This window comes from Salvia miltiorrhiza, chromosome 1 (genome assembly GCF_028751815.1).
Source record: "Salvia miltiorrhiza cultivar Shanhuang (shh) chromosome 1, IMPLAD_Smil_shh, whole genome shotgun sequence".
Classification (NCBI taxonomy): Eukaryota; Viridiplantae; Streptophyta; class Magnoliopsida; order Lamiales; family Lamiaceae; genus Salvia; species Salvia miltiorrhiza.
Window position 1 is genome coordinate 68,696,218 of NC_080387.1, and position 17,731 is coordinate 68,713,948.

At 32.7% G+C, this 17,731-nt stretch overlaps 2 protein-coding genes across 2 annotated transcripts; both read left to right on the forward strand.

The window, feature by feature from the left end:
* The first annotated feature begins 4,076 nt into the window (after window positions 1-4,076).
* LOC131012139 (uncharacterized) lies at window positions 4,077-5,012 on the forward strand. The gene is made up of 2 exons (XM_057940057.1): window positions 4,077-4,152; window positions 4,495-5,012. The coding sequence occupies exons 1-2, from the start codon at window positions 4,077-4,079 to the stop codon at window positions 5,010-5,012; spliced, it is 594 nt and encodes a 197-aa protein (XP_057796040.1).
* An 8,477-nt stretch (window positions 5,013-13,489) lies between these two features.
* On the forward strand, window positions 13,490-14,733 carry LOC131005438 (glycine-rich RNA-binding protein blt801-like). Its single transcript, XM_057932440.1, has 2 exons — window positions 13,490-13,858; window positions 14,145-14,733. Exons 1-2 carry the CDS (start codon window positions 13,745-13,747, stop codon window positions 14,550-14,552), a joined length of 522 nt encoding a protein of 173 aa, XP_057788423.1. The 5' UTR covers window positions 13,490-13,744; the 3' UTR covers window positions 14,553-14,733.
* The last annotated feature ends 2,998 nt before the right edge of the window (window positions 14,734-17,731 follow it).

The following is a 17,731-nucleotide window of genomic DNA, read 5'->3' on the forward strand; positions in this document are numbered from 1 at the left end:
CTTTTTCAAGTATTGTGTCGTGGACAACCTTCTAATTATACCTATGTCTTAATATTATAATAAAATGAAATTTTGAAGTTAGAAAATATAATTAAGAACATGCATGTGAAATTATACTTCTCCTTAATATGTGTAATTTTATGTCATATGACACTTATCTACAGATGAAGGGAATAGCTCTGGACCTTTATCCTTGAATGCAAATTAGAACAAAGTTTGAAAATGTTTCAACAGTGCCTTCTTTTCTTTTCTTTAATTTTTTTTTTTTTGCATGATTTTAGAATTGAGAATCAAACGTTCATTCGATGTTGAAACTATTTTTTTTTTTTGCATGATTTTAGAATTGATTGGGATAAACTTTTTAATAATACACATAAATTGGAGATATTTTTTATATGCAAAAATTGAGAACACAAAATTTACCTATCCCTAATCAATATCACTAATATTGGGGGGAGAGATTGGTGGATTCCAAAATCACAACATACTTATCAAAGACCAAATAATGAATACAAATAATATTTATAATACGGGCTAGGGATGTTAATCGGCGCATTTCATCCGAATCATAGCCATTAATATTGTTTCAATTTCAGGTTAAGAATCGACTCATTAGTTATTGGAATTAGATTGGATCCTAACTATTAAGTGATAAAATGAAACGGTCTGGGTGGATTAACCAATAGGTATTATATGGGTGGTACCTAAAATTAAGAAACGCGGACGATAGAACCTTATTCAATTCAAAAATCAAAATTTCACTGCTGATGCTCACCTTTGCCGCCGTTGAGTCTCTCTTGCTTGCCTTGATGGAACTTAATTACAGGTTTCATAACCTTTTTTGCAGTTTTATTGTTGAATCCAACTTTGTATATGTTTAAGTTATTAGTACCTTTTCATTTTGGCCGAAAATATTATTGCATCATTATAAATATTTTCTGAAATCATTTTAAAATATCATTAAAAAAAATCACAAATCAATCGAACCTGACCCGAAACAAGCGGGTCGAATCGGGTCTGAACCGACCAGGTTTCGAGTTTGAACGAGTTGGTCTAGAACTAGAACTAAAATCACTACTCTATTGCTTAACAGATAATCAATAATTTTGGATCTATCCGTATACAATCCACTCATTGATATTATGGCCATTCTAAATTAGATTGCAATAGCGGGTCAAAGACATCTAAAATGTGGACTTAATTTATACTACAACCTTTATGCTAGTTCCTAAGATTCATTTTATAATATCATACAATCAATATATGCTATATATGTGATATCATATATAGATATATTGTGTGGAGTGTATATATACAACCGCTTAACTAAGATTATAACTACTTAGATAGTGTTTGGTTGATAAGATGATATAGGATTAGATAAAATTTAATTTTGTGATAGGTCGTTCGGCTGGATAAACACTATTTGATACTCCCTCCGTCCCACTATTGAAGACACACTTTCCTTTTTGGGCTGTCCCAATAATAAAGACACATTTCCAAAAAAGGAAAGAATTAGGACATAAGATACACTAATTAATTCCACCTTAATTATGGTATAAATAAGAGATAAAAAAAACCCTAATCTTATTTTTGCCTCTCTCACTCTCTCGTCTCTCACTCTCAATCCAGCTCTCCGCCTCTCTCACTCTCTCGTCTCTCTCTCAATCCAGCTTCTCCGGCGAGCCTCCGACCACCGCCGAGCACCCCTCGCCTCTCCGACCACTGACGGGGGCAGAGGGCCGAGACCTAGCCCTAGCCCCGCCGAACAGCGCGGCGCCCCTCCCCCTCTCTTCTCCTTCTCCGACGGCGCCTGCTTCTCCTTCTCCAGCCGACGGCGGCTCTGGGGCCGCGCCGCGACCACCTTCCTTCTTCCCCTCGCATCTCTCTCTGTCCGACTCCTCTCTCTTCCCCTCTCGGTTCTCCCTCATCTCTTTCTCCCTAGACTCTGTGTCTGCTGCGATTCGATTTTTGGGTTAGGGGCTAGGGTTTGCCGCGATTTGATTCTTGGGCTCGATTTTGCAGGTTCGATTTTGGGTTTGATTTTTGGGAGAGATTTGGGGGTTGAATTTCTGAGGTGGTGGTGGTTGTCGTAGGCGGCGGTGGTGGTTGTCGGAGGCGGCAGTGGTGGTTGGATTTGGGGGTTGAATTTCTGGGTTTGGTTTGGGGGTTGAATTTGGGTTTCGATTTTGGGTATGAATTGGGGATTGAATTTTTGAGGTGGCGGTGGTGTCGGAGGTGGCGGTGGTGGTTGTCGGAGGCGGCGGTGGTGGTTTTCGGAGGTGGTGGTTGGACAATATTTTTTATTTAATTCATTTAAATTAATTAAAATTTTCGAAATTAATGAAATTACAAAAATTTAAAATTCAACTAAAACATTAAATAGAAATAAATAAATACACTAAATTAAAATTAATCAACTACACTAATAGTGGTGGGCCACAACACTTTAACAACTAATCTACCTCTCCTTAATCTCCGTGCCCAAAAGACCTATGTCTTTATTAATGGGACGGAGGGAGTATTTAATTTCATGAGAGAGCCACCTAGAATTATTTTTGACATTTTTGTCTTGCCCTTCCACCTATGATAAAATTAATCTCGCAATTATCATGGGCAAAATTCGAATAATTTTGGACCAATTTGATTTCGAATAATTGAACAATCCCTTAAGATATTTGTGCATCATATTAAACTATAATACTCCATCCTGTTCCAATAGAACGTATCCAATTATCATTTTCGTTCATCTTTATAAAATTGTATCCAGTCTAGTTGTGGTAAGTTTTTCATTCACGATAAAGTGTGATCCTTACTCCGTTCATAATGTTGCTATTAAAAGTACCAGTTGGTTTACCAATTAACGCATCATTCTATGTTTGACATTTAAATACAATGTGAATTTTCATAAATATGTACTTAATTTAATAATGATGCTATTTGGCCATAATATGGGTGGCCATAATGGTTTAAATTCAATGTATTTAAATATTTTGTTTAAAATAAAAATATAATGTTGCTAGTTTTATTATTATGTACACATTGTAATTTTTTTTTTCAATTTTTTGTTTTTATATTTCTTTATAAATGAAAAAAATATATAAAAAATGTTAAAATAGCTACAATGTGTAAATCCTATTTTTATTTTAAATATAAAAATTAGATACATGAATTATATATATATATATATATATATATATATATATATATATAATATTATCGCTAGCCATAATATGATCACACAACTTTTATCTTAATTTAATTGGTGGCTAGTTCTACATTTTAAATACTACTCCTACTACTATACTCCCTCCGTCCCTGAAATAAGTTTCTCTTTTTCCATTTTGGGACGTCCCCCAAATAAGTTCCTCTTTCTTTCTTTCTATTTTTGGACAACTACCCCACCACTAATAATATTTTATTTATTCTTACTTTTAACTTTTTCACCACTTCCAATACTAATTATAACACTTTTTCACTTTTTCACCACTCCCAATACTAATTATAACATATTTTTTTTCACTATCAATACACTTTACCATTTTCCTTAAAACCCGTGCCGTCCCCAAAGAGGAACTTATTTTGAGGACGGAGGGAGTATATTTTATGCATTGGCATCCCATATACTCCAGTACTTTTTCTGGGATCGCGTTCCAGCACGCTGTCCAATCCATGATTAGCCTTTCATTAGTTTAATTAATCTGGCTTCAGATTTACATGTATATAAATCATCATTATTTAATGATTAGAAATATAATTTAAGTGGGTTGTACACGTGATTGCGATGGGGGATAAATTATTATATAAGGTGGCTCGTAGCCTTTCAAATTTCAATCTTACCCATTTTTTCAGAACACAAAATATTTTATTTATTTATTTATTACTGTTTTTTTGCCCCGCTTTCTGAAAAGGTAGACAAAGATCAATTATTGTTTCCACAAAATATGGGGTAAAGTATCTCAGTATTTATGACTTTGATCGATCAATTCCACAGTTAGAGCATCAACAACGTGGGGTGCGAAGGCCGGATTGAACCCGGCCTATCACACCCGCCACGGTTGTTGCACCCGGGTGCAATGGAGGAGGGGCGTATGGACGCACTCGGGGCAAAGCTGGAGCGAAGGAAATGGGTGTATTGCACGGCCCATTTCCGTAATTAAAAAAAAATTGAATTAAAAAAAAAATTAAACGGTCATTTGACCGTTGGCTTCTCAACGGTCTTCTCGGCCATTTTTTAATTTTTTTTTTCTTTTTCACCTATATATAATCACATATCCCCTTCCTCAATCACAAATATTATATCAAACTACTCATTTTCTCTTCAATTCTTAAAGAAAATGTCTTCATCCACCAATTCTTTCAACAATAATTCTTCCTCAAATTCTTCATCCGGCGAAGAAGTTCATGTTGATCCCGCACAACTTTCTCCTCTTCCCGATCCTACTCAAGCCCCCGATTTATTTTTTATGAGATGTGCTGTGAATTTTATGACAGTGGCAAGTTCATATCGTTTCGATCCACCTCCACCACGCCCGAGGAAGAAGCGGACAATGGTTCATCGTGACCGTGAAGGTGGAGCCGAGCGCCTCCATCGCGATTATTTTTCTGTCGAGCCTGTTTATGGGCCACAATTCTTTCGTCGTCGATTTCGCATGAGCCGAGAGTTGTTTCTACGCATTGTCAATGCGCTAGAAGTCGATCCTTACTTCCAACAACGTCCGGATGCTATTGGCCGCTTAAGCTTCTCCCCGATCCAGAAGTGCACTGCCGCTGTTCGACAATTGGCATACGAAACTGCTGCTGATTGTTGTGACGAATATCTCCGTATAGGAGAGACGACGGCGTTGGAATGCTTGAAGAAATTCTGCAAGGCCGTCGTTCGTATCTTTGGCGGCACGTATTTGAGGCGGCCAACAACTGCCGATGTGCAATGCATCACTGCAATGCACGAAGCCCGCCATGGGTTCCCGGGAATGTTGGGGAGCCTAGACTGCATGAAGGTGGAAATGTAAGTAATTTTGACGGTGACGACGGCGAGGGACCAAGTTCTACTCCTCAAACACAATTCAATTCCGGAGCACCACCGGAGTTCGCCGCCTATTTGGCACAGAATGCAAGCTTGAAGGATGCACGATTGCATGCTCGCCTCCGCGATGATTTGGTTGAGCATATATGGGCATGCTTTGGTCCGGTTGACCCGTAGTTCGACGGCTTTAAATTTTTCAAAAATTGGATGTTTTAAATATTTGTTGTAATTTTTTTTATTTGTAATGTTTGGATTTTTAGTTGAATGAATTTTATGTTGTTAAAATTGAAGTTGTTTAATTTAAATTGAAAAAAGAATAAAAGTAAAGAGAAAATGAAATTAAAACCTATTGAACCCGGGCGGGTGCAATACCATTGTTGGAGTGGGTGCAATAGAAGTGGGACCATGTCTATTGCACCCACTATGGGTGCAAGGGTTGTTGATGCTCTTATAGTATATAGTTTACCGTGATAAATTCTTGAATAAAAAACGAAAACAAAATTTGATACCATTATTTTCCGTCAATTATTCCTCTCAATACTACTACTACTATACTATTTTTCTCCAATAATTAATTTATTTAAGTTTCCGATACTAAAGGAAAGAATGAAAAATTCAGAGCTTGAACCACAAATCGAGTTCTAGTAAATTTAAATTGCGGGCTGCAACTTTTTAGAAGAAAAAAAAACATTAAATTGCAGGCTGCAACTTTTTAGAAATAAAACGTTCAACTTGTTGGTCAGCTGAGTTCGTTCTTGAGGATTTTCACACTCCTATTAATTTTGCTAATTTTTCTCAATTTTATGTTTTATAAATAAAAATACTAATTATAGCCAGTTGGACCAGATTTAAAATAATAGTCGAACTCCAGACCTTTACAATTTAGTGAGAGAAAAACCAACATCGGCGTTAAAGAAAGCCACCTATTTAAATTAATTATTACAAAAAATATAAACAAATTAGATTTCGAAATAGATAATAAATAGGGACAAATCTGAACATTTGATAAGATTTACGGCATAGTGCAAGACTGCGAGGTATAATTAAATAAGAAATAAAATGCAATAGATTGTCTCATCTTCAACTCAAAGGCTAATTTCTTGCTCGAGCGTGTCGGTAATCAAATTAAATTTGTAAAAAATACATATATTTTTTAATTATGGTTGCACACGTTGGGTTTTTAGCTACTAGTATTGACTGGTTCAACATATTTTTTTTTTCACTTAGGTGCGTTATCTTTGATTGTAAATTTATCATGGTAAAATTGGGGATAAACAAAATTTCACCATTTAAATCATTCGTCTTGACCCCTCATTTTTTACAACATAGAATTTGACCCTTAATCATTCATCATTTTCACTACAAAGGAGTAATAATATTATCCCTCCATTTTTAGTGTGATAATAATATCATCATTCATTTGTAGTGATAATGAGGAATGAATAAGGGTCCAATTCTATTTTGTATGAATTGAAGGAAAGAAAGGAAGAATTTAAAGAGTGAAAGTTTATAGAGAGCGCTTTTGATATAGCCATTTTGAAGAAGGAAACACAATATTTGGCCACTAATTGATAAAACACAAAATATGGCCATTTTATTACGTGTAAAAACTGTTTTGACTTTAATTAGGACGGACCAGATTCGGGTTTGCACGCGGCTTAGACACATATGACACTATTTAGTGCCATATGTGCCAACCGAAAAGAAAAGAAAAAAAATCTAAGTATATAACACTAATGGCACTAATATGGCCATAAGTATCATTCGTGCAACACTACATAAGAGAGTATATGGCACTACTGACATTAATATGACCATAAGTACCATTCGTGCAGTACTGAGTATATGGCACTAATGACACTAATAGTGCCATGTGTGCCTAACCCGCGCAAACCCGAATCTAACCCAAATTTGGTCCGTCATAATTAAGGGCAAAACAGTCATAAAACGTAAAAAATAGCTAGATTTTGTATTTTTTTTAAAATTAATTGTCAAATATTGTGTTTCTTTCTTCAAAATGGTCATATGAGTATATTGTTTCAAGTTTATTTATTTTTTTATTTTCTTATGATAAATTTACAACTAAAGAGAACGCACCCTTAGCTTTTTTGAGTCTTTGTTAATTAGTACTATATGTGCTACCTAGGTTGTCCATTATAAACTTCTAATGTGTCTCTCCAACTACTCTTATAGGTACTTTTTAGTAAACTATACTTTGGAAATAAATACATATTGTTTCTCGATAACCTGATTTTATTTTCAAATGTACGATGATCTCATTTGCGAAGTCTAATGACTTAAATAAAGTTAATCCGTGGACTTAACACAATTGAAAGTGTTTAGCAATTTTTATTTTTATTTTGCCTTCCCCGATAATCATACGGCCGGTTTTTGATAATTTGCATTTGAAAATAGTGCTTTCGTCAAAGAAAAAAAGGGAAAAATGTTCATCTAAAAGAAAGAAAAAATCAATTTCATTACATTTTCAAAGCACTCAAATTTTGAAAGTTTTTTGGGTCTTAATTGGAGTATCTATATATGGTCAAACTACATAATTAATTGCTTCTTTTCTTGCATCATTAGAGATCTTAATAAGTAGGCAAATTCTGTTGGCCTAAAACTATTTGACCAATCTCTTTTGATGGTACAAGTTGACATGGGCATAACCATTCTTCAAATTTCTGTTTTTATTTATTTATTATGGTTGCCAGAATGTCTGACCTCTTCAACCACATTAATATCAGTTTGAGGTCGACTTTTTATTCTTAAATTAATTATATGATTCAACTATATTTAAGTTAAATATAATATTACAAAATTACAAATAAATTGTTTAAGACAACCTAAAGAAGAAGAAGAACAAGAAAAAATATTGCTGTCTTGAAGTAGACTTCAGTCCCACAAAGTATATTATACATAAAAAAGCATTTCTTAATTATGTGGAGTTCTATTTCTATACTTCGCATTCAAATAATGTTACCAAAAAATGCTTCCGCAATTAAGTTGGTAGTATCATCTAATATCTAATCAGTCTGCTGTAGTAGTTGACAAATACCGAAAACAAATAAAATAGTAACAACAATATCAACTTAATCCATATCTTCAAAATAAAATAATTCAATTTTAAAAGTAAAGTTGCACGAATCCACTAAGTTATAATCAATAAAACACATAAGTCAACAAATGAAAAAAATTAAAATAAAAAAGTGGCGCGATGCCTGCTGGGAATTGCTGAATTATCATGCGCCTATTTTCAAAATCATGACGTAGATAATATGTCTAAAACTAATACTTATATATAAAGGTGAATTCATTAGATAATATGTCTAAAACTAATACTTATAAAGGTGAATTCATTAGATACTGTTTCACCATTATATGGATCACACATATTTTTTAAGTAATAAATAATATGCTCGGGGAGTTTACTTTGGAGGATTAGTCTTCTTAGATAAAAATAATAAGACTAATCATTTGTCCATTTTGATGAATTGAAACTTTGAAATATCTAAGTCCCTTGATTATTTCTATTGTTTAAATTAATTTTGCTTGATTTTTATCACACTGAAAGAATGAGATTGGAGAAATTCTATTCTCGAGAATAAAAATATTCAATCTCTTTGAGTCGAATTAATGTTTTCACGTAAGTGAATTTTACAAATGTCGTTTATTATACTTTTATAGAAAAATTTAAGTAGAATAATATTAAAAAGTTAGATAATTGATTCGAATATCACTAATATCTTATTCATTCAAATAAAAAGAGAAACTAATTAACTAAAATCTTTAGGATACAGGGCACGCCATATTTTGGATATACTGATTTTTATTCTTCTTTTTTCCTTTTTCATTTGCATATTTTTATCATAATTACAAACATGGGAACTTTGGGTTTATGAAATTATATTTTTGGGCCGGCTTGCAGGCCCAAACAGCAACTATTTGGATTTTGCTTTGTACAATATGGCTGGGTCCAAATTTATGTATGCGACAGTTAAAACTGAAAGAATTCGGACGTTTAAAACTATACATTATGTCTATTGCCAAAAAAAAAAAAAAACTATAAATTATGTCAATTTTTAAATCAGGAAATTATGTCAATTAAATGGACTAATGTACCTAAAAAATACGAGTACATGCATATGCTGACAAGGAAAAATACTTAAAAAAGGAAGAAAAAAGCTAGTTAAAAAAACATTTATGTTGAATGTGACTGCATAGTTATTTATAAGGAACACAAGGACTTCAAAATAATTAAGTGAAAGTCAAAGGACTTAAGAAGCGAGTTAGTTAGCCTGTAACTAATTTTAGACCCGAGCCTTCACGTGAAGATTTTGCAGCTGAGTTTTTTACTCTTAGGATGCGTTTGGTTTGATTAATTAATTAGGAATGACTTAATAAAATTAATTCAACTTAATTAAGTATTTAGTATGCATGATTTAGTTCGTGAGGGATAAATTGGTCCACACTCTAATCATCCAATTAAAATTGGATGAATTATTTAATCAATATTCTCCAATCATATCAATTTTATTAATCTTATCTATCATATTCATCAACTCAAACACCCCTTAATGTTGTTTATAAGTTAATGGTTACTTTATCAACAATGTTAGGTTCATTCTTTTCTCCTTAATTGAATAGAGAGCTCCTTTACCAGCATGTAAACGCACACACAAAATTTTATGCCCTTTTTCATAAGTGAAAAAGGGCATTTTTACAAGTGTTTATAAGAAAAAGGGCATTTTTGCCTATTAACACTTTTATGTATGCATTCTTATTCTTATATTCATGCAAATTAAGTTTTTGAATATGTGTTGATTTCTTGGAATTGTTTTTCTTCTAAGTCAAGGAAGAATCATGTCAACTACGAAATTTAAGAAGAAAAAAAAAGTTTACTATGAACAATGACTTTGCATTGGAGAGAGAGAGAGAGTTCATAGGAGATGTTTACTTTGCATGATTGATAAAATGGATGATTGAGTATTTTTTATTCTCAAGAGTAGGATAACTTCAATCCCACTCTTTTGATGGGATTAGGAATAAGCAAAGCTAACTTAAATGATAAAAATAAACAGCCTTGAAATATCCCAAAGTTTCAAACCAACAAAACAAACAAAGAATTAGCTTTACTATTTAAGGCTAATCTTTCAAAATAAACACCCATGAAGTTTTTCTATTACTTTATTTTATTTAAAATACTGAGTTTAGTGTGGGCATGGGCCTGGCTGAATTTCTAACATGCATAGGGTGGATCATGGGCCGGACTGACATAAACCTCCAAAACAATAGCCTGTTTTCTTTGACTTGCGGAAGCTTGTACATTTGTACTTATAGCATAAAAGGTTATACTCTTGAGCCCGGCCCATCTTCTCGTGTAGCTTAATTTTGGTTGCCCAACTTCTAATGGACCCGTTGTTGCTTTTTGTTAATATCATCATGCCTTCAAGGATGCACTCATATTTTATACCAATAAATTGGAATTTATTTTGTTTAATATCGTTTTCGTGGACTTTGATTTGATGAATGGGATAAATATTATTGATATAATAAGTATAATTAGATCATTTAATTTTGTGTTTGGATTGATAGATTATGATGTAGGATAAATTAAAGAATTATGACTAAAATGTAGAAAAAGAGAGGGCGCCCCAGTAAAAAAAAAATAGATTTTTTTTACAAACCCTAAAGAATGCAAAAAATTAAGGACAAACAAAATTAATAATAATTTTAGCGTATATTTTAAAATTTTGAATTATGAATAGAATGATGATTAAATAATAGATTCAACTTTAAGATGATAAATAATTATTTAATTAGATGATTAAAATGTATGTCCAAATTCCTCCAATTTGTTTTTTTTTTTTTTTTTTAGGGAAGGAGGAACGGTGATTTGATCATTGAACCTCACTATTCGTAGACAGAAGTTCGCACCGCTTGGTGTCTCTTTTGGGACTCCTCCAATTTGTTAGATATGTCAAAATGCAATTCACATAGCCCATAGGCTTGGAAATGTAGTTGGCGCATTTAAAGTTTGGGCCCATAGGTTAATCAACTACCCGTTTTCAGAACTAAAGTTTATGTACTTTTAATTGCTCTAATAAATTCTTGAACATTTTTAGAAATTTGTATTGTTAATACTATCTCCATTCATCAAGAAGATCAAGAAGAGCATACAATTTTTGATGAACACAAAATTTAAGAAGTATTAATATAGTAAAATCTTCACATACATAACTTGTAGTATATGAAAAATACACAATTTTATAAAAAGATATGATGATTCTACTCAAATTAATGTGAAGTACCGTTCATGACCTTGGAAAATAATACAAGCACATAATTTTTTTGTAAAAATTCTCACATTTTTCTTACACAAAGATACTTGTACAAGAAAAGTGTACAATTATTAGTCGGAAATATGTACTCCCTCCGTCCGCAATATCGTTTCCACATTTGCCATTTCGGTCCGTCCGCGATATCGTTTCCACTTCCATTTATAGAAGTAGGGTCCACAATCTTCCACTCACAACAATTGTGGGACCCAAACTCCACTCACTACATTTCCACTACTATCCACCACTTTTCTTAAAACCCGTGCCGTCCACAATGTGGAAATGATATTGCGGACGGAGGGAGTACTAAATATATTGTCATTGTAAGTTCATGTCACTTTCACATATTAAATGGTGAAATAAAATTAAATATGCAAACCCCAACTATAGCCATGGAATTGTAAAAAATGCATGATTTGTTTGTCAATTTTAAACATCAACATAAAGGTTAAAAATTAACAAATTATATATCCCTCTCTCAAATTAAGTTATCTACCCAAGTATGTAATTAGCCACTGATACATATATAGGGGCTAAATCGAATTAGCCGTTGAGTTTTGTTTAAAACACAATTATCAGCAGTTAAATCGATTTAGCCCATATTTATTTGTGATTAATCACATTTTTAAGTAGATAATTTAATTTGAAGGCATAATATATAATGTTTTAATTTTTTATTCTTTATAGTGATTTTTTTGTCCGTTTGTATATTTTTAGTACTAGTTAATTGAGCGTATTCTATGATTTAATCATGAAATAAATTAATTATTTTTGTTTTTGAGTATTTTAAGAAGACGCTGAACATGTTCCTAGTATATTAGAGTATGATACACATGAAAAGTTATTAATTATCATATACTATTAGTGAACGGAGATACTACATTATATATGAATTATAAATATAAGTTAATTATACTTTATGCTTGAATTCAACAATGTTTTAATATGGCATGACTTTAAATGTTAATCCAATATTATAAATTGAGAAGGAAAAATACATTTTCACTTTCTTATTATTATTCGTTGTTTTTCTTCATTTTCTTCCCAAAGACATACAAAACCGTATCAGATTTTATATTGTACATTGAATTTTCAATTATGATTTGCTAATTAATAATTATTTCCATATAATAAAAGTGTAGCAAATCAAAATAATAGTAGTAACAAATAAATTATCCCTTTTTTTTGCACAAATAAATACATTATCCTTAAATTAAAGTGCGGCGGATGAAATTACTAGAAGAGCAGTATTCTCCAAAAATAATTTGAGAAAATCTATATTAGAAAAGTCAATAAAGCATTTCATAACAAAGAAATTAAAGGTTAGAAAGGGAAATTAAAGAATAGGCGCAGAATATAATTTACAGATACACCAAAGTAGCTGTAAATGTCGATGCCTTTAACGATAAAGATAAAGATATACTTCTACTATAATACGGCAGACATTAATAAATAAGGGTGATGTTATTTGCTTCAATTTGATTCGGATTAAATATAATAAAATTTTAATGTTTATCATAAAAAGATATTTTTATTATTTGTATATTTTTATTCCATAATTTTAATTTAATGTATATATCTTGTGAACAAAAAATCCATGAAGTATTTGTATTTTCATCAAGAATTTTGACTAATTTTATTTATGTTTATTAGTAATATTTTTTTTGAATCAATTAATTAAATAATAATTCATCATTACATTTTCTTTAAAAGTCATCATTAAGTGGATATCTTTATCTTTTAAAATTATAATTAATTTTAATTTAAGTAATATATTTATTCCATTTTTAAAAATGTGTTAAATTATTTAAATAAAATTAGTATAATATATAATACAAATTTTAAACTTAGTTTGGAAAAAAATAAAAAAGAATTGATAAAGTTTTACCCGGAGTATTTAAGGGAAAATACATTTCTATTTTTTGTCCTCATTTATCCCAATTAATTTAATTATAATATCTTTACCATAAATTAACAAATAACGCGATATTTTTGTGTACGGATAAATATCTACCGTTTCTTTTCTAAGATCCCACGGGCCCATACGCGTCACGTTCACGTGACATGGGCCCCACGCAAAAAATATCTAACTAACTACTCTCCAACCCTGGTTAGTTAAATCTAGAATATTGTTCCAATCTTAGCCGCCCCAAGACACGGCGACAGCTGCCGAAAACACTGTTTCTTAACCACGGTTGCGTAACTAACTAACCCTAGCGCACTGCGCACCCCGCTCATATTACCCTTCTCCCACCCAACCCAAGATTACTTAGCCATCTCCGCCTATATATATCGCCGTTTCCCACTCTCTCTTCTCATTAGCTCTCCTATTTTCCTTCTTCCTTATCGTTTCAGTTCTTTAATTCCTCCTTTAATCGTAGAAATGGCTGCCGCCGATGTTGAATTCAGATGTTTCGTTGGTGGTTTGGCTTGGGCCACCACCGAGCACTCGCTCGAGCAAGCTTTCTCTCAGTACGGCCAAGTCGTCGATTCGAAGGTCTGTCTGTCGAGGAGATCGGATCCCAATCCATCGTTTCTCTCTCATCTGATCTGTTAGCGTTGTTACTCTGTTACTATCACTGTTACTCTCTGCTACTGTTACTGTTTCTCTGTTACTAACTTGCTTCTGGAACGGTACGTTCTGTCTTCCTCTTTTTCATCGAAGGGTTGAAGATTGAATCATCGCTTTTCAGTTTTCTTAAAATTTGTTGTTTTCACCAGATCTGTTGTGGATTTTGTCAGATCTAATTTTGCTTTTATCGGATTTGATTATGTCCTTGCAGATCATCAACGATCGGGAGACCGGAAGGTCGAGGGGATTCGGATTCGTGACGTTTAGAGATGAGCAATCGATGAGGGATGCGATCGATGCGATGAACGGTCAGGATCTGGACGGCCGTAGTATAACCGTCAACGAGGCTCAGTCTCGCGGTGGAGGCGGCGGCGGAGGTGGCGGTGGATTCCGCGGACCTCGCCGTGAAGGTAGCGGTGGTTACGGAGGAGGTAACGGTGGTGGTTATGGAGGAGGCAACGGTGGCGGTTATGGTCGTCGCGAGGGCGGAAACGGTGGCGGTTATGGTCGCCGTGAGGGCGGCAGCGGTGGATATGGTGGCCGCAGCGGCGGATATGGTGGTGGTGGCGACCGCTCTTACTCCAGGAGTGGTGGATCTGATGGAAACTGGAGGGAATAGTTATTAGGTGTTGTGTAGTTGGTTTCCTTTAGTAATTGCGTTTCGATTTGGTTACTTGTCATGGTGTTGCGCTATAAGTGATTTTGTCCTTGGGTCTTTGGTTACTTGATTTCTGTCAATTGTGTCGAATTGAAGTTCTCGTTGTTCGGTTGAATGAAGTGAAGTGATAGTTCTTACTGAATTTGTTTTTTTTCCTTTCTGTTGAATTTTATTACTTGTCGTATTGACGCACAAATTCATATTTTAAAAAATATTTTCATGTCTAAATTCGCAACTGACTTATATATAGCTCGATTTATGACTTTATATGGCATATTTGATTCAATAAATAAGGCAAATTTTAATAATGCTCACAAATGTTTCCAGTTGAAAAAATTGTATCCAGACCTTGTAAAGCTCCACAATATTTACTTGCGGGATTGAGACTCCAAACAAAATTCGACTTTGGAATTTTTAAGAAATACTCTCGGTATCTCGTCAGACGTCTTATTAATAATGTTTTTAATCAAAATTAACATATTAAGCATCTTATATGTTTTTAATCAAAATTAACATATTAAACATGTTAATAATGATAATTAATTATATTATGATTAAAGAGAGGGATTCTAGATAACTAAATTAATAATATATGGAGTAGATAAATAATTTAATAATATATAGTATCCATAAATAGATTAGAATATTTTTTATGAACACACTAAAAAAGAAAATTAGGACTATTTTTAGACTGAGGAAGTGATAGTACTGCTGAATTGGAAGTTTAATATAAAAAGAAGAAATAAAAACCCTTGAATGCACAAGACGCAAGCAAGGAACAGAGACTCTAAAAGAGTCCGAAAAACAAAAACAACAACGCGCAGAAAAGTCTAAACGTTACCGCAAAAACCAACAATCAAAAAGTAAAATCCATATTGGAATGATAATCATCCTTGTTGCGATCATTTTCCATGTCTATTACATCCGACCAACGGATGTTCGGAATATTGGAATGATAATCATCCTTGTTGCGATCATTTTCCATGTCTATTACATCCGACCAACGGATGTTCGGAATATTGTTCATAGTACGCATCGCGTTGCTGCTACTATGATCAACCACGAAGTTGTTCTGCTGAAATCCAATACCCTCCGCATTTCTTAGGCGGTTTTTAACGCTATTAGTCGGAACTGCATGTACAAGCTCCCTTCCTTTTCCCGAGCCTTTTGGACGGCCACGTCCGCGCTTCGGCTCCGAGGGCAATAACATCTCTTGATTAACCTGGTCCTCTAACCGATTTATACGACTAGCAATATCCTCCGGAGTAGGATTGGACTGCTTATCTCCAACAACCTCCTTTTGAATCGAATAATGAACCTGCTCACTCACAAAACCATCTGTCCCAACCTCCGACTGCTGCTCCGCCACTGCATCCTTAAGCGCCAAAGTGATAGTACAAAATACACATGTATGGACGGTTTCAGAGGCCATGTACCTTCACAGTTGCCGGTTTTTTTTTTTTGTATTACCTAATATGTATGATAAAAAAACAATTGGATCCGATAATAAAATCTCGTCTGGTCATCTTAATACATTATAGTATATCAAACAATATTATTTTTATAGCTATTTGAATATATTTTTTAAATATAATAAAAAATATTCATCCAATCAAATATGGTTCATATTTCATACTGTGTACCAAACAAGTCCTTACGTAAAAATAGAAAGGTTTGGCAATTTGATTTAGTTGCCGATTTTTCATTTTTGAATTTTTCATTTTTGAATTCATAAATTTAAAGTCTAATTTGGTTGCATTATCTGTTGCCGACTCTTATCATTAATGAAATTTCATACTAATATATTTTTAAGTTTGTAGGAACTTTATGGTATTTATTATCACCAAAATGTAAATGAGTAATTTTTTTCTTTTTGAGTTGGGAGAGTTGGGGAGGAGGTACAGTGGGGTTTGAACCCGGGACCTCACTTATTATTATTGTTGTTATTATTATTATTATTATTCTTATTATTATTGTTATTGTTATTGTTGTTATTATTATTGTTGTTATTATTATTATTATTGCTGTTGTTGTTGTTGTTATTATTATTATTATTATTGTTATTGTAATTATTATTATTTAGTGTGCCTGGCATTTTTTTTCTTGTTATACACTAAATAGTGTATTGTATGCCCATAGTTATCTTGAAAGATGTGAAGAGTGGGGTATGAAATATGAATAGTTTATATGAAGATGATCCCATCGATGATGATTCGGATGGATATGATATGATATGATATAGTCGTAATTAAATTAATGATAGTTGCTTGCTCCCGGTCCCACTCATGGTTGAAAATTGAAAATGTGAAGGGCACAAGTGGGTTTAAGAATTCGAGTAAATTGTACGAGATGAAAAGATGCTTCTAAAATAAAAACAAACTCTGTAAATCATTAAGAAAATATCTCACTTCGTATCCTGGTCCGGACTGTTCTGTCCAAAATATCTAACTCATGAATCTTAGTTTTCCCTCAAAAATAAATAAATAAATCTTATGCTCCATTCGTACAATTGAACATGACTCGATTCTTTTTAACATAAAAATAAAAAAATATATTATAAATTGAATAAAAGTTTGGCCACATTCAATACATAAACTTCAGTTTTTTGTTTTTTGAAGTTTGGCCCGAATTAAAATTTTGGCCATGTTTAAAATTGTATTTTCTTTTAATTTGTCCCTTCTCTAATTTTTTAATTTTGGTGCTATTATTTTATCCTTTCCTTTTTTTTTTCTGTTCCTTTTTGTCTGGTTTTACATTGTGCACTAAATCAAAATTTCTAATTTTATTTCAAAATTACTAAAACTCTAATTAAATTATATAAACCATGAGTTCTAATTATGAGTTGTATTTAAAAGAGCAGAAGAAGAATTTATTAATTTAAAAGAAGAAAAGGGACGAAATAAGAAGAAGAAAAGAAAAAACAAAAGTAGAAGGAACGTAATAACAAAAAAATAGAAAAGATGTGCCAAAACAATGAAGAAGAAAAAAAGAAAAATAAAATAAAATAAAATAATTTTAAATTTGATCAACGATTCAAAATTTAAAGAATTCCCAGTTTATCTATTAATTAACTAACAACTCACATGATCTCTTCTCTCTCTCTCTATTTTTTTAGATAGGATCCTAATAAGGGTGATTCT